Source organism: Camponotus vicinus, unplaced genomic scaffold, assembly GCF_025532165.1.
Source record: "Camponotus vicinus isolate PSW18456_S1 unplaced genomic scaffold, iyCamVici1.0 SCAF_9, whole genome shotgun sequence".
Lineage (NCBI taxonomy): Eukaryota > Metazoa > Arthropoda > Insecta > Hymenoptera > Formicidae > Camponotus > Camponotus vicinus.
In genome coordinates this window covers 298,862-325,150 of record NW_028141981.1, presented here as the reverse complement: position 1 = coordinate 325,150, position 26,289 = coordinate 298,862, and the positions used below count along the sequence as shown (strand labels likewise).

The 26,289-nt window shown below is 30.9% G+C and overlaps 1 protein-coding gene and 1 pseudogene across 2 annotated transcripts; one reads left to right on the top strand and one right to left on the bottom strand.

Moving 5' to 3' along the window:
• Positions 1-386: 386 nt before the first annotated feature.
• Positions 387-5,195, top strand: LOC145977517 (UDP-glucosyltransferase 2-like; annotated as a pseudogene). Its single transcript, XR_014440525.1, has 5 exons — positions 387-940; positions 2,443-2,862; positions 3,759-3,990; positions 4,050-4,275; positions 4,399-5,195. The product of XR_014440525.1 is annotated as a UDP-glucosyltransferase 2-like (transcript).
• A 634-nt stretch (positions 5,196-5,829) lies between these two features.
• Positions 5,830-25,155, bottom strand: Scaf (inactive serine protease scarface). The gene is made up of 12 exons (XM_083109608.1): positions 25,026-25,155; positions 24,535-24,808; positions 11,261-11,366; positions 10,826-10,957; positions 10,512-10,732; positions 10,004-10,355; positions 9,630-9,838; positions 8,952-9,377; positions 8,519-8,673; positions 8,150-8,430; positions 7,824-8,074; positions 5,830-7,584 (listed from the first exon to the last, which is right to left on the bottom strand). The coding sequence occupies exons 3-12, from the start codon at positions 11,358-11,360 to the stop codon at positions 7,450-7,452; spliced, it is 2,262 nt and encodes a 753-aa protein (XP_082965734.1). The 5' UTR covers positions 11,361-11,366; positions 24,535-24,808; positions 25,026-25,155; the 3' UTR covers positions 5,830-7,449.
• Between the last annotated feature and the right edge of the window lie 1,134 nt (positions 25,156-26,289).

The window sequence follows — 26,289 nt, the reverse complement described above, 5'->3', positions numbered from 1 at the left end:
GTTGTATATAAAAAAGCAAAAAGATAGTATTATTCGGATACATACTGCGCCAATTAGATACACGCATTACCCCCACTATGTTACATATATATGTGATTTAACTGACCATCCGTATTTAAGATTGTCAGTCTTGTATATTCCATCTATACCATATTCAGCAATATACTGTATATAATAATAAATTGCTGATCAAAAGAGAGAATTAAAAACTGGATATTTAAATATTAACAAGTTAAAATTTATTGGTTAAAAAAAGTTTAAATTTAATTAAATTAATTTGAAAAATGGTAAAATTCTTTTTTAAATAAATAATTAAACAAAATAATAATGATAATAAAATAATAATAATAATAATAATAATAAAATAATAATAATAATAATAAAATCCTAATAAAACAATAAACAATTATTAAGATTCATTTTAAGTGTGTTAATTAATTTTTTTATCTCAAGTGTGTTAATCATTTCTTTATCTTAATCGTATCTTTTCTTTATTTCTTATTCGAGTGGATTCAAATTCAACCGTGAATGAAAAATGCGGATGCTAAAAGTAATGTTTCTTTGGTCATTCTGCCTATCGGTTTGCCATGGATATCGTTTGCTCGGACTCTTCCCCTTTCATGGTAAAAGTCACTTCGTCATGTTCGAGCAATTAATGAAAGGCTTGGCCAGGAAAGGACATCAGATCGACGTAATTAGTACCTTTCCATTGAAAAAATCTTATCCGAATTACACCGATATTGTAAAACTTACACCGCCTCATGTATTTGTTAACAATGTATCGTATGAATTTCTGCAAGTTTTTTTGAATACGAATCCGGTATATAGTATTGCAACATTGGCAGGCAATGATATTTGCAAACATTTAGAAAATCCGGCGATACAAGAGTTGGCCCGTAATCCACCGAAAGATCCACCTTATGACGCGGTACTTATGGAAGTACGTGAGTAAAAATCTAGTATCATGTGTGTGTGTTCTTTTCTTGATTTCATATATAAATAAAGATTTTTTTTAATTGTAACTACTTATGAGACAAAAAGAATATTAAAATCTAAAATTAAAAACAGAAAAGAATTTTAAATATTTCTCTAGCTTTAATTATATTTAACTAGTTTTAATCTTTTGTGATAAAATGTTATAATCCAATATGCATTTCATAAAAATATTTTTATTGATTTTCTTTCATTTTTAATTTAATTTATGATTGGATAATAGGATATAAACAAAGATAATATTAATATCTAAAAGTGAAAGAAAAAGCAATTTACATGCGTTATTTAGAAAAGTTGTTAGCAAATGTATAAATTAAGACATTAATAGCAATAGTGTTATCAATCATATCATATATGACAATGCAGTATCATGTGATGATGCAGTGGGTAAAACATAACGTGGACTAATAAAAATCTTGTACTAAATCTGACTAAATAAATTATTTATATTAATAAAACAAAAACAGCTAGTAATAAAAACTGCTGATAATTAAAACAGCTAGTAATTAGAAACGGCTGAGAATTTAAACTTGAGAATGCTGAGAATTAAAACTAATGTATCTTCTTCTTTCATTATTAAATATATATACATATTCTAATAAATTATTCGCTTAGGTACATGTATCTACTATTATTCGATAAGCATGTGTAAATCAGCGTGTAAATATGTCCATACAAAATAATAATTTATTCTTTTATGTTGTCAATGATTCCTTTCATCGACAATATATGGAATGTAATATATTTTTTGAGTTGTAATATATTTTTATAGTTGAAAATTGTTATATTATTCACCTATTAATTTCTTAAACTTTTTATTAGTGTTTTTAATTGATAGTTATGCTTCTGACGTAAAAGGTGAATTTTCTTGAACTCTTCTTAATCGCTATAATGTAATATGTACTGAAGGAAAGATACGACATAGTGTGACGTATGTGCAACAATTATTGTTAATAGAGTTGCATAATCACGAATTATATATATTTCATAATATACAAACTTTTCTTACATTTAAAGACAGAAAGTTTATTTATCAAGGAATATAGAATCATTAATTCTTTTTTCAATGTATAAATTTCTCCACGATTGTGCAATAAGAATTACAGAAAAATTAGACATTAAATAGATTTAAATATTATGTTCGTTTTTTTCTTTATTCAATTCTTTTATAAATCAAATAAAGAATTTAGAATTTTTTTTTAAAAAAGATTCAACAATTCTTTTGTTTGGAAATACACTAAAGCCAATAATAATTGTTTTAGTTTTAATAAACATGTACTACTTCGAATTATATATAATATTGTTTTTTACTTTGGCAAATATTTTGAATCAGTTAAAATCTAGTTATTCTCTCATTAACAATATTTGGCAATTTGCATTAATACCATAAACTTTTACATTGATATCTCTCATATTGCATACTTTAAGATATGATATTCTTCATGTTAGGTTTTTGGTGCTCAATGTTTCGCAATCTTTCCGTATTTATGGGATATTCCATTGATCGCGGTCAGTACAACGGCACTGTACCCATGGCTACCTCCACTGATTGCTCAACCAGAAAACCTGGCTTTCGTGCCGAACAATTGTTTAAGCTTTATTGGTGGTATGAATTTCTGGCAACGTTTATACAATACGGTGCACACATTCTGTTCTAAGATGTACTTCAATTATCTCACAAGAGAGCAAAGTGAGATAATAAGAAAACACTTTGGACCTAACATGCCTGGCGTACGCGAACTAGAAACCAAGATAGCATTGATGCTCATTAATTCTCACTTCGCTTTAAATGGGATTCAGCCAAAGACACCTGCTGCTGTGGACGTGGGAGGACTGCACATTCAGGATGAAGGTTCTACATTGCAACCTGTAAGTTTACTCTTTCGATCTATATAAGAAAAAAATAATATATTTTCACTTTTACAATGTCACATGATAACAATTCGAGAGACAATTTAGTTTCTTGTAATTATGTTAATAATACTTAAAAATTAGTTAGCAATCTTAAACACTATTATTAAGTAGTCTGTGTTAAATATATCTATTAAAAGTTTTATATAAACTTGATAAATTTTTTTAATTAAATTAATATATTGATTTTTTCAAATTTCCTTTATTCGAAACACTGATGATAAACTAACAAGTTGATCTTTGAAGATTCACAAATATGCAAACTACGCAAGTTTAAGATTGTTTTGTTTAAGATTGCTAACTAATTTTCAGATTGCTAAAACATTTTATATCTTTTCTATATAGCATTAATATTTATTATTAAAATTATCAAAATAAATTATTGGGGGTATAACAATGGCTTACGATTTACGATATACGAAGTAATTATATATACAGTGAAAGAATCAATTAATAACATCGCAAAAAAGAGCAATAGTAAAGTTCGATTCTATTTTAAATAATTTTTCAAGATATTTTTTAAGTTATAATTTGATGTTATATAGATCTTTTGCATGGCACTGCATAGAAAGAATTATTGATGAATGACGACATGCGATAAATCTATAAATATGATACTATGATAAATTATTTAATGATATTGCGAAATTTTTACAATAATTTTTACAATAATCTTTTTTAATAGCGAAATTATTAAGTGTCCTGAACGATAGAAACTTATTAGTTATTGATAACACAAGTGAATTTAAGTAATAAAACTAACTGCACTTTTAATTATTATCTATGCGATATCACATAAAGGTATAGCATGAACAAATGTATATAAGTAATTTCACGTCAACATTTTTTTTCAGGAATTAGAAGAGTGGATAAACGATAGCAAAGACGGTTTCATCTATTTCACTTTTGGTTCAATGGTAATGATTGAGACGTTTCCACGTGAGTTCTTGAATATACTCTACGCTTCTTTAAGCAAAATAGTACCTATTCGTGTTTTAATGAAGATACCGAATCCGGAAAAATTGCCACCTGGTTTACCCAAAAATATTTATATGTCTCCTTGGATGCCGCAAATTAAAATATTGAGTGAGTCATTTTATGAAAATTATAAAATTGTCCAATATGTAAATATAATATTGTCGTAGAGCATCCTAAAATAAGAGCCTTCATCACTCATGGCGGACTCTTGGGTACGCTGGAAGCGATAGCATATGGTGTCCCAATGATCGGTATACCACTTTTTGCCGATCAATTTATGAATATCGACGCATATGTTGCCAGAAATATTGCTGTGAAATTGGACCTTCATAAAATGACAGAAAAAGACATGGATAGAGCCTTAAATGCAGTCTTATGGGACCCTATATACAAGTACTTGCGCAATTTGTTTCTAATTTCATAAGACTCAATATAAATTTTTTACAAAAACAAGAAAATATACCTATGCAGATGTGATATATGTGATTCAATAATGATTCATCATATCTATTTCAGAGAAACTGCTCGAAACTTTTCTCAAATATTCCTCGATCGGCCATTAAATGCACTTGATACTGCTATTTACTGGGTCGAATATGTTATTAAATACGGCAGCAATGTCTTACGATCGCCTGCAATGGATTTTACCTGGTGGCAATTATCTCTCCTTGACGTGTTTGTTTTTCTTTTATTTTGCGCAGCGATTATTATTATGACTGTAGTGTTTGTCGTGAATTTTTTGTTAAAAATAATAAATGGAAATGATCATAATTCGTTACATTCAAAGAAAAATAATTAATAACATTAATTTTAGATAGATAATTTTAGATGCAATTTTGATATATATGCTTATAGTTATTGTATTATTATGCATTTAAAAAACAATTATTTTTAATAAACACTATTGAATAGTAAACAAGGAATAAAGTGAGGTTATATTTTTTAAAATCATGATAATTTTTCTCTACAATTTCCTAATAATCATAAATTGTATATATTTGATTTATGGCCAACAGCATGCAGATGTCTCGGATTTAAATTTTAGCAATCTGTAATTGCATATTATATCAGAAAATTTTGATTGATTTACATGTTATTATCACGACGTACTTTGCTGTAGATTATTTGCATATATATTTGCATATAAGTAACAAAATCTATGTTTCTTATTTTATATATCAATATAAATTGTTATACAGATCAAAATTTATTTATTTATATTTATATGAAAGTATAATTTGTATAGCTCATGATTTAATTAATATATATTTAATTCCTGTACATATAATAAAATGTTTCGTCATTATTTTGAATTTGTAAGTTTTTATTGATCTTATTTTCAACGATAAATTAGATCTTAGCTTGCAGATTTTTTTTTATAAATTTTTATCGTAAATTAGCTCTTAGCTTGCAGATTTCTTTTATAAATTTCTTTATTTCTTTTAAAAATTTTTAAAAATTTCTTTATTTCAAGAAACTGCTCGAAATTTATCTCAAAGGTTGATCTTTACACTTTGCGCAAGTTATTATCGTTGTAACATTTATCATGCGTTTTCTAAAACTAATAAATGAAAATTATCGCGCATAAATTTATTATATTACAAAAAGAACAATTAATCCGAATAATAAGCATACTTTCTTTCTATTTATTGGCAATTCACATAAGAAAATATAATTATATATAACTTTTAATAAAGACATTATGAGACGATGAGGAACACAGTTAAAAAGGTTTGTGTATCTTGTATTAAATTAATTGTGAAAATTCTTTCATATTTTTTCCTAAGAAAACATTTATTAAATGTAATGTAATTTTTCGACAGATTTCTTTATAGCTTAATCTTACAAAAATATATATCGTTTATACACTGTTTTCTTTATGTACTCATATATGTGCATATGTAAAATGTATGCATTTACCAGGTAAATAAATAAATATGTTGCATCTAAAAAATCTAGGAGTTTGTATATTTTATTTTATTGTCACATTTTATTCTGATTTCTCTTATTCTGATAATGAATTGTTGACTTGTTGATATCGAGTTTATTATGCAAAACAATTCTAACAGAAGATGTCTATTACTATTATATATTGGATCTTTTTACATTATAAGAATAGTAAAAATATTCGAAAACCCAACGTAAACTTTTTAGCATACGTATATTCGCAATAACATTATTTATATATATAACTCTATCTATAATTATTTATAATTATTTCTGATAATTATTTTGTTCAACCTTCGCATATGAATTCTATTAAACCCAACGTACACTTTTTAGCATACGTATATTCGCAATAACATTATTTATATATAACTCTATCTATAATTATTTATAATTATTTCCGATAATTATTGTTCAACCTTCGCATATGAATTCTATTAAAATCACTATTACACTAGTTATACTGATAAACATGAAAAATATTGTCGCCTCTAAAATAGTCAATTCTTACTAATTTTTATATAAAAAAAAATATGACATTTTAAAACTTTCAGTTAGTTTTCATTTTCATGATATAGATTTTTTAGGATTTAGAGAAATATTTAACCTTTTTCAAAAGGAAATTTTGAGTTGGAAGGAAGGTTGACAGTTGGCATGACATACATTGACATGAGTCTAAGCACATGATTGAAATGGAAATCATATTGTTTAAATTTATTTTGTTTATTGAGCTAGTATAAAGTTTGTACTATAAACCTGATTTTTTGCAAAACTGTTGTTATTTTTTAAACATTCTACTTTCTTATTTTACATTTTATTTTCAAAATGTCGCGTAAATATGACAATTTTTGTTATGTGTCTGATAAAGTGACTTTTTCATTTCTCAGAAATGTGTAATTTTATCAAAACAGTATATTATTATTATTTTGATAAAATAGGAAGTCAGATAACCCAGATAAACCCTGGACACATACTGAACTATATGCTGTAATTCATGTACAATAAATCTCTATGATTGATTGAGAAGTAATACTTTTATAATGCTTTTCATCATTTATAATATGGCGAGAACTTAAAGATTATATAAAGTAATTATCATAATGACATGATGCCTCTTCAACAGAATGTTAGAAAAGAATGTTGGAAAAAAGATAGTGACCAACTATCCAAATATTTTTCTTCAATTCACATGATCAATATCATATGGAAACGAGTTATCTCCTTCTACCTCAGTAGAATAGTACATCCTGGAGTTTGATAAAAACATGAAAGTTGGTCGGTAAACATAATTTAAATCTTAATATTAAATTCTTCTATTAAGCTTACTTCAGTATATAAATTAAATATTTTATTTTGTTAAAAAAGTTAAATATTGTATCTCGAACCCTAAAGCTAATAAAAGTAATGCCATATTCTTTTTTCTCGTCTCATTTTTAGTAAGAATTGATTAATTTTATAAAGAAAGGAGAAAATTTTTACTTTTTTGTATATCTCAGTGTTACTTTCGGCAGCATTACGTTAAATCGAGTATTATGTGAACGTTTTTCTGTTCTCGTTTTAACATTTTCGTGAGTATTAAAAAAATATGTTACATAACAGTAAATATACACTGCATCATTCTTATATTGGCGGCAGATATTGATTATCCGCTTCTAAGTTACTCTTTCGGTAATCATCGACAATTTGTATTTTATTGTTAGTTTCGGACATTATCTGTTTCACCCAGGAAACGTCAATTGGAGAGAATGTCGCCACCTAAAATGCAAAAATTCTATAAAATATCATGTAAAGATAATAAGACTATAACATGTGAAAAATGAATGAATCAAACATAGAATAAAATGTGTTGCTCATGAAACGCATATTAAATGCTGCATTCAAAAACAAATGATGATTTGTCTATGTGTAAGAAATGATAATATATTTCTCTATACATACATATATATATATATGATGAAAAGATTATATAATTGGCAGTAATAGGTCATACATACTTGATTTGTGGGCAAACATCCAGTGTCTTGGCTGTAAATTCCGGCAATATGATATGCTCCAGTGCCATCGTAGCAAGCCAATGGAGATCCGATGTCGGCCTGACACATGTTATTGTCGTTTCGCGCTTTGCCGCAGATTACGTTATGCGCAATGTCTATTTCAGATTCTGCACCAAAAACACGATGTTGGCAAACGTCGTGCGACAGAAGATCCACGTCGACCATGTGCATGATGGCTCCAGCATAATGTGCTAAATTCATACATTGCATTTGCATACTTATTTACTCCCATCTTCTTTTCGAACAATAGAAGTGTAAACGTATACCTTGTAATATTGATTTGCCCCATCCCGTCACTATGCATTGCGATGTTTCTTGCACTTGATAGTCGTCAGGAAGGCATAACGTATTGATGTGTAAGTTAAATGTCGTGGGATGCTCCAAGATTAATATAGCGCTATCATTGCTGGACAATCCTTGTACGTATCCAGGATGATACTTGATTGTTCGTACATGGATAATTTCGAACGGGAGCGGTTCCTCATATTTAAGTTCGTAACCCAATTTCCATTCTCCGAGTTTTACAGACAATTCATTGGGTGAAAATCTGAGAGTGTAATTCAAATGTTACAAATTAATTACAATTTTCTTTTTAGAAAATACTTAATTGACGGCAAAATATCAACTTATTTTACCCATTTACGCAATTGGCAGCTGTCACAACGATGTCCGATGATATGAGCGCGCCGGAACACAAGATTTTACGTTCCTCCGACCACAAGACCATCACTTGCCACGGGATCTCACCGAAAGCCGCATCGGTTATTTTAAAGTCGCTTGGACGTTGTCCCTTTTAATATATAAACGTATAAATAAAAGTAAAATTCCAATTATAAGTAGAATCCCTCTTTCTTTTTTCTAATTCTCTCTCGAAGTACTGATATATACATATATATTTTCCCATATAAATAATGGCACTTGCGCAAATTGTATTCGACTCTTCAATATTCACGTTAAATATCAAAGTTAAATTAAATCACCATATAATTCATAAATATTTGTTTAAAATTATTTTTGCTGGTTATTTCGCGTAACGATATTGACAATTTCATTTTGTTGGATACTTACATAATTTCTCACTCCGCATGGACTATTCGGCAATTGTATGACGGAAATATCCTGATTCGTAGAAACAGATTCGTATGGATTCCTGATGACGGGTGCGGGTGTGTTGATTGGCGTTATAGGAACTTGAGTCGAAATTGACACCACACGTTGCGGTGTCACGTTAGAATCGCCCGGTATCAGAGGTATGTTGCTCGTGGGTTGAAATTGCTCGTGAATCGGCGGCGGTTTGGGACTCGTCTTGATGGGTGGTTGTGTAACTGGCTTTTTCGGCGGCCGCACTTTTGCAATATTCAGAAACGATGGAAAACCCTGCTCGTCGAAACCACCGGTGTAATTGGCCGGTAGATTGCCCGTCGGCCACGGGTCCACGTAATTTGGGTCGCGACAACACTTGCCGACTATCCCGGTTGTTGCATTTTTGCAGCTCTGCAAAATGAAAGATTCACGCAATCACGTATTCGATCATTCTCTTTTTTTTACAAGAGAAATTATATTTTTTTAATTTCTATTTATTTATTTTTCTTTCCTTCATTTTTATTTTGATCGAGGAAAGTTTCTATTATTAATAAGGAATAAAATTAATTTCAAAAGAGCCCTTCCAATCATCCTTTCTTGCCATTCATAAAACGTTTTCCTTTAGCAATATATATATGCGAATGTGATAAAGTTGTATCTTACACTTAACGGAACACGTCGTAAAAGCTGCTTGCTGCTAAGCGCGACTGGTTCTGGACTAATTACTCCTTCCAATGTACAATACTGATCTTCCACGCAGAGCAAGGCAGCCGCGCATCCCGCTTGAATCGAAAACTGGAAGGCTGCGGAGTTGGAGCTCGTAGGAGCTGACTTGAGTGGAGGAACAACTGACTCGCTAGCTCTATCACCGCCTTTATACACAATATCAATTTATATTATAGCATAAGATATAATAACATAACAATTCTTCCAATTTTTATATACAATATATTATTTTTAGTTACTTTTGGTTTACCAGAAAACTGCGGAAGATATTATATACACGTCAAGGAGCAAATTAACATATCGTTGGATACCTGTTTGGTACTGTTGCTGTTGACTTGTACCAACAGCTATTTGATTGTAATCAAGCGGTATTTCTTGAGTCGACTTTTTATCGTCGCGAAGTTGATTAGCAGATCCGATCGCGTGTTCATCGTTTGGGGCGGCCTGCAATTCAGTATCACTTTCCAATGGAGTCTTCAATTCGGTAACATCCGCCTGGTTATTCTCCCCGTATGGAACGTATCTCTGATCGTTCTCCAGAGTGGGTTCTGGATATTGATTATCCTTCACTACCGTATTAATTTGATCGTCGTCGTATGGCGAATTATTGAAATCGTATCGTACGGTGCAACATGTTTCGTGGCTCAACTTGCATTCTTGCACCTACATACGCGCAAAATGTACAAGGATTATTAACTCAGTGTAAACTATACCTAAGTTTATATTATACATGTATATAAACAAAATATGTAGTTTTATGATCACCATAAAAATGGGAGATCAAATATCTGTCTGAAATAATAAATGAAATTATCTTACTTTTCCTGGCCGAATAAAGCCTTGCTTCAAGGGATGCACGTATCCGTCGATGCACAAGCTTTTGGATACACAAATCTTATTTTGACCGCTGCAACTGAGAGTAAAATCATCCGTAGCGCTAGGATAAGGTTGCAGGGTTTGATCGGAAGACTGATATACATAATCGGGATGATACTTTTGTGATTCTGATGGTGCATGCGTTTCGTATCCTTCAAACGCACCTGCAATTGTAATAACATTATAATAATACGATAAATTTAAAAATTTCTTACATTAACAGTACGTAAGCAATATATTTCAAAATGGAACCTTACTTTGCTGAGATTGATCCCAATTTGATTGCGTTTGACCAGTCTGTTGCGGAAAAATGTTTTCTTTGTAACTAGAAAAGACGCTGTTTTGAATTTGAGGAGCACGATTGTCACCATACCAAACGATTTGATCTTCTGAAATATTAAGCAATTAAAGTATTTCTTTTTTTTCTGAGAAACTAATTTATATAGCTTCTTAACAATTTTTTAAGTATTCGATTATAAAATAAACATCTTGGAAAATAAAAAGCATGCATATCTTAAAGTTGGGTTTTCAGTTTATATATATTTCTCATATAAAAAATATAATTAAATATTTAAATTATATAATTAAATTATTAAACAGTTTCAAATTTATATTTTTAGATATCCTTAACAGAGAGTGGGAAGAAGGTTAAATAAACGTTATATAAATTCTGTATTTGTATATATACTGACGTGTTGACAATTGAGGTGGCGAGGCTCCATAAGGAAGTCCACATGTGTGCGTAGTTAACGCTACTATAACTAGTAGCATTTCTAGCTGTGGCCTCATCATGAAAATCTGTGGGAGGAAAACTAATACGTTAAACGATAATTATTATTTCTACGATGTATGTCTGGAGTAAATAAATAAGCGGAGATTCCATTAACATCAGTTTGATGTCTCGCGAGCCGCACAATGTCTACGAAAAAAAAGAAAAGATTTTTGCATACTTCTCCGGTGGTGACCGACCGGTTCTTCTCAAATATCTCGAATCGTATAAACGCTATATAAAAGTTGTGTAAACTTTTGCTTCCTTTTTCTTAACGTGCAGACAGTCGGCGAATTATTTTAGGAAAGCGAAAAGATAAAATTGTATACATGAGGATACTTTATTATAATTTTATTACACTCCTGTTTACCCGTTTTAGCAACTATGGGCGATGTGCAGAGAATAGTAGTACGACGCCATAAGCTTCTAGTGATTGTATAACAGAGGATTATAGTTACAGAAATTGCACACATGTCGATGACGTGTGGCAAGTTGCATTATTTGTATGTAGGAGTATTCTCATTCATCTTGGCGACACTGTATGATGAGATAAAAATTTACATATTTGAAAAGTAAGTACATGTTACATACTTAATTTTCTGTTTTTTTTTCTTTGCACAGTTATATGATTAATAATCTATGTATATAATAATGTTAAGATTATGGACCTACGCGCTCTTGCATAGAAGATAATTTAAATCATTTAAATGTCACTACTTTTTTTTGAGATTCCGTTTGCAATTCCGTTTGATATTTCAAGTTTTCATTGAAAACTCTGCCTTTCTCTACTTCTCTATTAAGTTAATATAAACCATAAGATTAGCATTTTGTGCCTATGCAAACTTATACACACAGATATATATGTATCTGTATGTATAATTATATTATTTACGTGTATAATTTTATATATATAATTCTAAGATAAATATTGTGTCGATGTATAATTTTATATATATAATTCTAAGATAAATATTGTGTCGACGTATCTCATGTCGAATATCTCGCAATATATGCAGATTGCCTCAGACGCAATGTAATTATATGCGACATTTAAATTGATTATTCAAATGGTAATTCTAAATGATTCAAAAACCAGATATAATTTTCGATACACCTTGTATATTTCTTCCGTTATTGCGAAAGCGCGTGGGATGGCAGATATCGATAGCGAGGCCTTTAAATAGGAACACTTTCAGCTTTCTAGCGATAAATATAATCGCTTTCAAGGATATGATATGATCTTTATTGTTTGATTATTTATATAAAAATTATACAATCGCTTAGATATACGTTGTATAAAAAAATCAAATCTTATTTGTTCAGTGTGAGTGCTAACACGTTCTTCTATCAATGATGTCATTTTGCTGGATTAGGTCAGGTCAGGGTCACAGTCTGCAAACGCGGGCGTAAGGACACGACTGTATTATGATATTTATGAAATTCCATTAGCATTATTGCTGGTTATTCGCGATTTTAAACGATTGCATTTCTAATTCAAATAAAATGTCATATATCAATTCATTTCTTTTTTTTATCAAACAAAATCAAAATCTCGAAGACTTAAGACAGCATAACAATAATATAATACTTTTTTAAAGGATATAATTTAAATTTAATTTTCTTAGTTTTAACATTAATAGCAGTTGTAAATAAATGAATTAAACTGATTTTTTCTCTCTTCTGTATCTTTTAATTATGAAAGATTATTGCGTCAATCCATACATGAAACGAAGAAATATATAATTAAAGATGTCTAACTCTTTTCCCTCTCCCAATGATTATTCTATTAATATATATTTCTATTAAATAATGTATGTTATCTGGCTATTGATTATATATCTTGTTATGGCTAAATTTCATGAGTCACACGTATACGTCTCATCGCCAAAATCTTCGTGGAATTTGAGTCTTTCGAGAGAGAGAGAGAGAGAGAGAGAGAGAGAGAGAAAGAGAGAGAGAGACGAACACGATGAACGCATTACGGATTTCCCGAGATACTAGTCTCCGATGATCTAAACATTTGCTTTGCAATTCAACGACAATGTGAATATTTTGTGAGAGTGACTCGCACGCATGCGAATTACACGCTCTATTCACATCTAAAATTATATCTACCGTAAAAACTCCAATTTGATACACCTGTCTTTACGCGATAATTCTGCTTCGTTCTCGAGATATAAATTCTAAAGATAGCTTCCAAAGCTACAAACGTAAGATATTCTCATGGGAAACGATCGATAGAGATTGATTTGTGAAATTAAATTCTTAACCAGCCAAAATCAATAATTAATTTGAAAAATATTTAAATCGCTTGTTTATATCTGCTTTCTATTTCTTTTCATTTTTCACTGATAAATGAGTTTTTCAACTCTCACTGTGAAATAAATTATAACTACATGGTTACTGCGTGAGATAAATCTGGAAATCTAGAAATAAAAAGGTTCAGTTTTGCATATAGTAATATTTATCAAAAAATTAAATAGTCATATTGCACAATATAGTCATATTAATAACTCAATATTGTGCAATAACTAATAAAATAAATAATTTAAATTGAATTCTTTTATTAGAAAATGTAATTTAAAAAATTTTTGAAACAGTCTTGAAACATAATTACAATTTTAATAATTAGAAATTCCATTTTTTATAGGAATTCTGTTTTAATAAATCAAATATTGTAGAAACTGCAGCATGGGAAAATATATCTTATATAAATTTTATACATTTGTATTAATTTTAAATGCAAAAAGATGAGAATTTTTATTATCTACGACATCTTTTATTATTTTTACACATTTTATTATTTTTATATGTATGTGAAATAATGTAAGCATTTACAATCGCGACATTTCGTAAAAGAATCTTTACTTTCCACTTTCGAACTTAAAAGGTATTGCTTTTGCGGCTGTTAAAGCGGCGACAAAAATAATAACAGCAATTGCGAAGGATTAACAGCGGCGACCGGGAGAAAGTGCGAGATATGTATAGCGAAACGCCGAAAATTCACGATGCGTTCGATTTCCACGATAAGCGCCAAGCGCCAAACCGTGAACAGTCTTGAACGGTCCGACCATCAAATATTATTTTGCAAATGTGTCCTCTCGCATATGTCCGCGCACACTTTCACGTGTACATTAATGCTACTACTTTCTCTCCTTCATTGAATTACGCAGATTACTCGAGTATCGCACAAATCAGACTTGTCGAATTCCGCGCATCCTAATATAATTTGAATCTGAATTGAAATCGAAGCCCCGAATTGAAATTGAGATCCGGGTTCGAGTTCTCTCGCGTCTCCGTTTTTACCGCAGAAATAAACCATAGAAAATTCTCCTCCCTTTTTCTTCATCTCGCTCTCTTTCTCTTGCGACACGAAGACGCATAAATAATTCGTCGATTTTGACGCATTTCGTCGGGCGTTTTTTTTTTTGTAATGCGGGTGTAATATGCATATACAGCGTAAATACTTAAGTATTCACGTCCTCATTAATAACTCCAATCGCCGGCCGAATAGCTGCCCAGTAGAAACTTACTTTCGATTTGTCAATCAATAAGTACTTTCACCGATACTCGCCATCTCGCTATACATAATTAAGACGATCGCATAATTAACGACCGCATATTAATTCGGCTATTGAGATGTATGGAAGATTTTGCTAATATATTACTGTAAAAAAATATAAGACTATGAATGAAATAACACACATAATATACGTATCATTTTATCATTTATTCCATCTATTTTTTAAATACTTCATTATATTACGTCATTGTGTAATATTATATTTTATTGTAATTAAACAAAGTTTAAATCTAAAAAAAAATCAGTTTTATAGGTGAAATATTATTCATAAAATATACTTTTGGTAAATACTTGTCTTTCGATTAATTCAAGATTTTGCCACGTCTGAATAATAAATAAATTTGGTTTAATTTTCGAAAAAAATACCAAAGAGAATCTTGGTTACATTTTACTTTGACATGTTATATATCTTTTATTTTTTCAATTAAAGATATCAGAATCAATAGCCAGAAAAATATATTATCATTTTTTATTAAACTTGAAAATAAATATTTTATAAAAAAATTCTAAAATATCTTGAAAAGAATGTGTTTCTTTACATATACACTCTCTAAAAGTGAATCAGTGTATTATCACTGTAATCAGTGCTGTACTTATAACTGCTTGTAATCAGTTAATATTTACTGTTTTTCAGTGATAATATACTACTTTCACTAGTGTGAATCAGTGTATTATCACTGAAGAACAGTAAATACTCACTGATTACAAGCAGTTATAAGTACAGCACTGATTACAGTGATAATACACTGATTCACTTTTAGAGAGATCTTAAAATATTTAATAATATAAAAGATTAATATAAAAGAAAGTATAAAAGTTTTTAACTTTATCAGAAGATAATAAGATTTATATTCACGCTATTAAAAGACTCTTGAACTAAAATCTCTTTGGAAGAAAGGTAATTTTGAAAATACTATATTTAAGATCTTTCTCGTGTCAAACCTTTCAATCTATCCGACGAAATGTCAGCGCAACACATTTCATATTTCGATTATATAGCACTTCATCAATCAAATTCGAATAAAGCCGTATTTTTACAGCAACTAATAAATGGACGTCTAATGAAGCTATAGCCTGTTCCTCGTTACGTCACAGTAAATGTTTCGTTCGAATCAAATTTACACAGATCGATTGTGTTTTTTGCTCAATTTCCCTGTCCAATGACTAGTCTATGATATTATACAAACGTATGTCATGTTTCTGGGTCGTCTAAATTCTAGGCCATGCATATATCTCTGTAAAAAAAAGAAGTAATCTTATAGCATTCATCGATCTAACTTTCCAAAACATACGTCTAATAGCGGAATGGCTGTTTTTTTAAAGGCGTTATCCTTCGATCTCGCATCCCGACCTCTCGTAGAGATGAAATTCACGACAGCTTTGCGATCAGATTCGCGCGATTAAAATGCAAAATGCGCAAAAAAGAAAAACGTGTGCGATTGAATATATTTTCATCTTCTTTCTTTCTCTTTTATGGAAATGCCAAGATATTCAATGCAATTTTTTTATTCGAGTAATCATATGCCGTTAATAACTATCGGGATTTAAGAAATTAAAGAATTATAAAAACAACACTTTTGCAACAAAATAAGCACGAAGTCGAAATGAAATCAACTGTAATTTTTAACTCGATTGATTATATATAAATTCTTATTCTTATATGTTCATCTATTTTAATTGTATTCATTCAACTCAACAATTATAATTACATGCTTTTTTACGATTGCACGATTTTAATGAGAACATTTAAATGACCATCCTTACGTAACATTTATAGCACTTCTTGATATCTTTATTACGGTCTCGCCGAAGGTATCTATACGGTTCCTCCACTTATGAGATCCACGATCGAGCGTAGACGTAACGCATTCGTCTGTCGAAAGACGACATCGCTGCGGAACGCGAAGGAGAGAAATTAAAAGTCGGGCAGTCGTCACTTCCCGGAAACTCGAACGTTCTCCTCTCACGCCGGAGAATTTGACCTCCTATTACTCTCGCCGCTCGTGGTATGCATTTTACTTTTGGGAAAGTTTCGGTCGCGGCGCCGGATGGTCGGTGGCCGGTGGCCGATGGCCGGAGCCCTCGTGGGACTTCGCGCTATTTTGCGGATTGTCTTTTCAGGCCCGATCTAGAAAGGAGCAAGGTCGCTAAGTAATTAAGTACCTTCTCTCTGATGTCATTCGCGCGTGAATTATGAAATCTGTTGGCTTGCGTGTAATCGATTATCACGATCGTGATAGCGTTCCCATTGTGGCCTTAGTCCCATAATAAAAGATGTCTCTCTTTTTCTCTTCAACCACGGAGACTATTAGAACTACAAAAGAACAATGTTGTTTCAACACCGAAATCTAATATTAATGAAACCATTCAATATTGAGAATTAAAATTGTAAAAAGCGTAAATATATCTATAAAGCAAAATTTAATTTTTGTTTTCAACTAATTTGTCTCATATATGAGAACTTGTGCTAGATTGTTGAGATTGCTTTATACGGAAGACGTCTTTTGTAGAAAAATTAATCGAATAATTCTTTATGGATAGTTAAATCGAAGGCAGTAAAAGATACCTCGATATATTTTTAGCTATATTATTATAAATTATTATAAATTAGATGTGTAATTAAATTATATGTTACACATTAATATTAATAAAACTCCATCCTGAATTTAATTCGCAAGTTTTATTGTTGAAAATTGTGTGGATTTTAGAAATAAGTCAATTTATTTTTAAAAGGAAAAAATACGTATAAACTGTATCGATAAAGTCTGAAAAAAATGAATCGGGCAAATGCGGGTGGGTATGTCTTAATCGATCCGAGTCTGAGTCCTTCTAGCTTTTCACTCGATAAAATGCCAATCGACCTCGTAATTAAGTTAACTTTCGCCAGTTATTTGCATTCCGCGATTCGGCAGTGGACCAATCCCGTCGCCGGCCCCGATCCACCCGCAAAACGTAAAACGAGAAAGCAATCAAGGATGGCCACGTCGGTCCGTCCATCCGGCTCAATTATATCTCCACGAGGCATCGACGAGAAATCTCCCCTCTCCTTCTTCCCTCTGAGAATATACCGGACTTATATATATATGAAACATTGAACGCATCCGTGACACCATGTCCGATGATGACGCCGAGTTTGCCAGGATTACATAAACCACGATCGAAGAGTTCAAAGGTCTAGATTCTTCAGCGTCGCGCTCTAGTGCGAATCGAGACCTAACAGTCCCGTCGACCTCGCCGAAAATCTTTCTGCATGACTTTCAGAAGATACCTCATCGTTTAATTTTACTCTCGATTCTTGACAGATGTAACATTCAACACTATATCTGACTCTGTTCGTGTCAATCGAACAAATTTAACTTCTAGTCGTTATTAGTCATAGCATAACGATTCGATATAACGGAGATGTGAGCATATAAATATTGATAACAAGAACAGATATTAACAGGTATTATACATCTTTCAGCCGAATATGAATTGATGAGATATAAATTTGCTTAAAAAGTCTCTGGGTATGTAAGTATATGCCATTATTAAATGACTGTTACTATGTCAATTAAGAGTAGTTAATCTGCGAGTTGTTTGAATAGACTGACCTGATGCTGAAAAAGCTAGCCAACATCAATATCACTTTTATCCGACACTTTCACCGTTATTAAAATATCTTCTCATATACGCATATATTCTCGCAATGATGATGTAACTGGATCTGATTCTCTAGACTCTAGATTATGATAATAAAGATCGATTTAGTTGGGAATTTCTTTAAGCTTCTCTCTGTATAAATAGAATTTTTCTTAATAGCGTTCATTATGAAATTACTTTAATTTTATTGAAAAAAATAGTATTAAGTAGTATTAACTAGTAGTATTAAGAAAAATTCTATTTATATAGAGAGAATCTGTTAAAAAATTAAATAATCAAGAAATTTATATCACTTCGTTGAGCATAAATATATCTTTAAAAAAATATATAAATACACATTTAATTTAGAATAAAAAAATTTAATATATACATATAATAAATTTAATATAACTATATTCATAATAAAACGTACGTTTCTTTTTAAATTAATAAATATGTTACTTTTGTATTATATTTCCATATCTAATATTTTCTAATATCTTTCGCAAGTATTTCTTCCGATAATTTTACAAATAATTATTTATGTCACCTATGTGCAGTACAGACGAACTGAGAATATTAACAGGGAATCTTGTACAATCTAAACACGTACGTTCGACACGTGTAGCGATCAAGCAACAAATACTAATAAGAGTTTAAAATCTCGAGTTCCTTAATTATTCAGGAAACAACGAAAGAGAGAGACATACGCAATAAATGAATCTCAACACGTGAATGAGAAGAGAAACAAATCCAAAATATTTCCAGATGTATCCTTCCCTTTCCAGATGTATCCTTCCCTTCGTTGATGACTAAACTGATTTGGCCTTAGAGCCATCGCGAGAGATTTAAATATGAATATCTGTTTGTGCGCGAGTTTTCGCCACAACTTGTATTTTCACGCATTTAACCTTTTGAGTATCCCCGTCACATGGATTCTATTCATAATCCGAAGACATTGCGCCATTTCGAATGAAATGAGGGCCCAGCGGCCAAAGGTGATGCGTAGATCGTGGTAGAACGACCTGTGCGTCGTAAAATAAACACGCGAATATTTAAACGAAAATGTTTTCGTCTCTTGTCGCTCTTGCAAGAGAAATCGGTAATTATATTTATTATTGAAATCAAGTCCCCATTGACCCCCTTTGGACCGTAAATGCCATTTGACACGTGCGAGATATTCGCGTATTATATTAATCTTTTATTAATGATATATGTTATTAATGATGCTATATAAGTAGCTTATACATTATACAATCATTTATGCATATACGTATCTTGATATTTACTGAAAACTTCCTAATTATTACACTATAAAAAAATTAAATCTAAAAAAAATTAATTCCTGCATAATAGAATTCAATTTGTATGTGTATGCACGCGTATGTGTATATAATGTGGAAAAGTACAGAACGACTTATAATATTGACTTATAATACATTTAACAAAACTATTGCAATATATTTCTTCTTGAGATTTTATTGCAAAAATCATAATTTTGTTAGTCCAATTTGTATGACATGTAATTCTATACCGACAAACAAAATAACGATAAATAAAACTACACGTTTGCGGCGGGTAAATGAAATATCAAGGACAAGGAGAAATTAAAGTTATGTTTGCTGATATCTCGAAACAAATCTTTTCGGAAGCGACACGGCTAATTGCGCCAACAAAGATGCTTCCTCTTGAGATGAGAGAGATAATCCATATAATACAGCCCGACGCGTAAGCTATGTAACGTAAGAATGGCGCCTTGAGATTGACTAACATAAGATATGCGTCAGGTAATAGCTGACTAATTGCGAGCGTCATACGCCAAGTGAGAAAGCAACATGTGAAGCAACATGAGCTTCAATGAAGAGCATCCAAAGGCCCCACGGGAGTACCTCGTTTTTATTTGTCGTTTCCCACGGGTGCGATTAATTACCCTCGAGAAGGAAATTACGTCGGCCTTGAAGAATCGTTGCCACCGCGCGAACAACGACTTAGAATTAATTATTGATTTACGAGGAGATGTATATCTGTATAATATCTTAATTGGTCGAGATCCATCTCTCATCTGGACGTCCTCGAGTCACTCAATCTCAACTTTTTGACCGTTTCCGGTAACGCCTGCTTGGATTATAAAACGTTGATATAACGGCCAAACTCGTATCTCATAAACCGATGCCTTTCTCCGTATGCGGAAGAAGACACATCATGACTATGCAACGTATCTGTGCTAGAATGCAAATTTTATAATATGTAATATTAACGACATATATCATTATTACATAACACGAGCGAGATACACATTCGATCGAGATGGACTCGAGAAGATTAAACAAAAAGGTTGAAATTTCAGAGAAAAAATATCGTCTTATTGGAATAATATGAATCGTATAAAACGATCCGATCATTATGACACGTCATATATTTGTTATGCGGATTTGTAGCCGGAATTGAGCTGTACGCGGTATTTTAAGATATTAAATTTATGCATTATTAAATTGAAAAATGCAAGTGATAAATATATTAATAAATGTATGAAAGTACACACACACATTATTATATTTTTCGCTTCGCAGAATCTATTTTTTAATCTATTTTTTAATCTATTTTTTGGATCTACGCTCCAGATCCTAATACGAACGATTGTAAATCTTGAGATATGAGAAAAAGTGAAAAAAGTGAAAAAGAGTTTTGTGATTTCGAATTATTTGTATTCCTACTTAAATATCAAGTGATTATTATTTCAATTTGCATTCCTTTAAATTAAATTTTATTTCATTTATTTATTCATATCATATTTAATACGTATATATAAGTAAAGAAAAAGTTACAAAATATGCAATATGAAAAAAGTTGCAAAGGCATCCTTAAATAAAACTTAATTTTACCAGGTGACAAAAATAAATGATAAATATCATGATATTTTAATTGATATTTGAATAAAAGATTATGATCATTATTTAACGGATAAAAAATTATCAATTTTACTCAATTGTGAGAGTATTGAAAACTAATGTTGCAATCTTCAGCAAACATATAGATTGCTCCTTTATTTATGTTTACTTTAACACGATTTAAATCACATAATTACGTCATACATACACTCGCAGTGTACTTAATTGAATCTATGATTGCTACGTTGTGTAAATGTCATTTTCAGATTGTAGCTTAATTACCTTCGCAAGGTCATATGTCATCACGTCGTAGTTTTTTTACGATCTTGTATTGAAATTAACCACAAATCATCTACGTGTTCTTGCTCGACATCCTCTTCATTGAAAAATTAGCGCACAGAGCTCGCGAGATTCAATGTAATTTATGAATCAATAATGTTATCTACTATATGATCCTTTAAAAGTTACAGATAAAGATTCAGTTTTTTATAACTAAAGGTCTTTCTCATTTTTATTTATATAGAATGTTTAATATATTATTTTATACTAAGTAATAAAGTTTTTCACATTCTTTATTGAATTTGGAGTAAATTTTTTTCTTACCAAAAATTTTAAAATCTAATTACAAATTTAACATCAAAAAATAAAAAAATTTTAATTTAATTAATAAAATTTCCAAATTATCTTTTTGTCCAAGAATTTCGAAATTTTTTTTATGCAAAATTTTATTTAAATCTGTATCTCACTCATCTCATATATAGTTATCCACGAAATCTCTTAAATTTGAAATTAGAAACAACTATACTGATAATTTAGAGATTTCAAGATGTTGTATATGCATTTTACAAATTCTTGGAAAGAGAAAAATGCGAGAGAAACGTATGTAAAACGAGATAAATAGCGCTTTCCAAACAGAAATAGATTACCGTCATGAATATTTCAGGTATCGGAGCGATTTTTCATTACTTGTCGACAAACAATGCGTTTACGCGCGAAAGAATCTCTGCGAATTGATCTCATCAGGGATTACCCAATCCCGCCTGCGTGTGCAGAACAATCGGCCCACAGATGCGTAATAACAAAGAAGTAGTAAATTATGATATGACGAAGATGATGATTTATAATGCAAAAAACCTAGCAGCGCGGCACAAATGATTTAAGTTCTCCGAACCGGATTCAAGACTTCAAACGAGGATTTTATTAACCACCCCGCGTTTATTTCGTTTAATTGTAATTGATGTATATGTATTGGTCAGCTTAAATTGGTCAGCTTTATTTATAAATTAGAGAAATATATCACATGTGGAAATATATATATAGTCGTTCGCGAATGAGTTTTAGGTTTTAGACATTAGCATATTTGGGATTAGTATCTTGGACTATAATTTAAGCGGACGGAAGCATAAAAGGCAGAGGGAGAAAGAGGGAAAGGAGACGGAACCCTTGAAATAAATTTCGTATCTATTAGAGAGCCTTTCTGGTCTCCCATAAATCTGACGCGTTCTTTTCACATCTATATTAAGTTATTTTTGTCACAAAGGAAAAAAGACAAACGATAAATAAATAATGTCTTATGTCGTAAATAACAAATCGTCAAATAAATCGTAAGGTTTGAGAAATGCGAAAATTTATCGATATTTTATTCAATCATTCATCAAATTATCTATAATTAAACATTTCAGCCATGTGGACTAATTAGCGGTTATACTTTGTAAAAGAGTAAAATTTTAGTTGAGATAATTTATGAAAATTATATATAGTGCATCCACAATTCCTAGTCCTTTTATTTTTTATTTTTCAAATTTTATACGTACGCAGTATTATTTTGTTAAGATACTTTTGCCGCACCATTCATGTTCATAGTGATTATTAATTTTTATTGATGGAACATATTAATCTCGGTGTACTTTTTTATGACCGAGTATATGATTATTGCACAGAATTTAATCGAGAAAATATTTTTGATTAATTGAAGAATTACCGCGTGTAAGCTGTGTATTTAATTATAATTTATCCCTTTTATAAAGGGTCTCCCATCTTCCGTCTTTGAAAAACAACTTTGCGCAAGCAACTGGAGAAGGGAAGCGGCAAATATTTAGTACTATACATCTTTAATGTCCTACATTCCGATATTAATTTTGAAAGTCCACAGATCTAATAACAAAGATCACTCAATTACGGGATTTTCCGTCACTGTAATTTTGCAATATTACGCGTGATACAAACTCCTCAGAAATATAAGTCTGTGCCTTGAATGATATTTCATGATTTATAGATTTTGATCATACATGGAAAACAGAATTAAGTTTTCCAAGTTAATATTTATTCTACTCTTAAGATTTAATCTATTTAAAAAAAAAAAAAAAAAAAAATTATATATATATATATATATATATATATATATATATATAAACTACTTATATAAAATATTTATAAATTTTAGATTTTTCCCTATGTATATCATAATCGGCGAGCTTGTCTTATTTCTTAATATTTAATAATCATAATGACAAAATACAAAGATTAAATTAAAATTTTTACCGAACTAAATTTGATTTGATCGATTGATGGACCATTTTCAACTATCAGAGAAAATTATGAAATTTATTTATCCAACATATGAGAAAATACTTTATTCAATAAATATCGATAGATTTTAAATATTCGCATCTTGCTCCGATAATGTAAGAAGTAAAAATTACTCTGATAGATAGAAGCATCTTTGTACAATTAAAAAAATATTGACATAATCGTTACAGATCATAGATTTCCTAGATTTGAACAGAGTTTAATAGCAGGATAATTTCGATGCTATAAATACACACATATACACACACACGCCCGCACAAGAATGATCTTGATTTCACTCGCAAAAATTAAAATTGCGGTTAACGCAAAGCATGTATATATATATATATATATTTACATATTTCTTGACATCTACACAGCATCCAATGTCAAGCTCGTCGAAATGTTACCGGTTTCGGATTCGAGTACCACAATGATTGTGCAGCTCGAGGCGCGCTAAGTGTGACGCGCAATTATGAGTACTTGTATTTGTGCGCGCGAGCGCGCTCGATAAATAAACCAAGTGCGTGTACTTACTTAATATGTATCCTCCCGCGTGGAGTGTGTAACGCGCGTGTCGCTTAAAAGAAAGTCAATATAACTGGCGCTGGTTTCGTATCCCTTCTTCTCTTATACCATCCTCCGGTGATCTGGCCAGTACCCCCCTACCATTTTGGTGCGTGGATCGCCACTGTCCTTCGGTATCCTCTATGCTGGTCAACATATTACATTGACTCTTCCATGGTCCATCCTTGTCAATTTCATTCCTCCGACTTCTCATCTAAGCGCTCATCAAAGTCACTCATATATCCTGTAAATGCATTTTTTAGGACGTTTATTTCACGAACGCGATATTTTGCATATGTATGTGTTAAAAATTAAAAATAAACATAACAATCTTTTCTCTCAAAAATTCTTATTATTAAACGTAATAGTTCTAAAAGCTTGATAAAGAGAGAAAAAGCTGTTCTGTTAAAGTAAAAAAAAAGTCTATGTTTGTAACTTTAATCAAAAGAGATGCTCGTTACCTATGCGAATTTCTGAAGCGCACTTCATCAAGAAACACTTTCTTTTTTCATCAATCAGCAAAATAAAAATTATTCCCACGTCGACATTCCTATGGAAGGAAAGATCGTTTCACCTCTCGGAGATGAATATCGCCGTGTTCTTCAAATGCGGCGCCTACTTGCTGCGTATGCCCTATACTTGCGCGCATCTGGCTATACTTCCCTAAAAATGCACTTTTGTAAGTGCATCACGAGATGTTTTACGCGAATTGTTCCCTTTTTTCTTTTTTTTCACCGTCAATATAACATGGAGCGAATAATAAAAAAATAATCAATATATAATTAGACAACAATAACTGTCTATATACGATAAATAATATAATTTTAATAATAATCGAAAAAATGCAAAAGTAATTGTATATATAACATCAACTCATATATATATATATATATATATATATATATATATATATATATACTGTTGAAAAGATGATGGCTAAATTAACTGGTTCACATGTTTCTTTACAATGATTCCAAAAATGATGTCAATGAACATTAGATTTGATGTTTTATACAGACATAATTAAAATACATTATATGCGCAAATTACAAAATTTAACGCGACATTAAAGTCCAACTTTATTCATTTAATTTCAATCAAAAGAATGAATATTAAATTAGTCAAAGAATTTAAACAAATAAAAGAGAGCGCGTAGAAAAGTTTACTTAATTAATTCCGCCTGTCTAGAATCATTTATCTATGCGAGAAAGGTGTCAGATAAATTTTGACTCGTCCATCGATTTCAAACAGAAACATTTGTCGAGCACCGAATAAATAAATCGATAAAGGGTACCATCGTATCGCGATAATATTCATATCGTGAAAATCGCGATTTCACAACGTGTATCGTCATAAATAGCAGTTAGGAGCCCCCGAAAAAGAACGGTCGATGAGCAAGGAGGAGGGGAATGGACCTTTATGACCATGACAGGATGATCCGGGTATCCCGGAATGAGTCGACACTCATTGTAAAAAGAATAAAACACTAAATCTAAATATATGTACACGTAGGCGGGCACAACGGTGCGGCTCCTACAAAACTTGCAAAGAATCCGGTTAAAGCGTTAATCAATAATTGATCATGTATCACTTTCTATCTACGGAACCCCCGACTCATATTTTAAAGTTCTATTTAAAATTCCTCCGCTTTTCACAAATATCAAAGATTGTATTAAAACCACATTTATATTTAGACAGTAAAAAGGCTCTAAAAAACATTTTTAA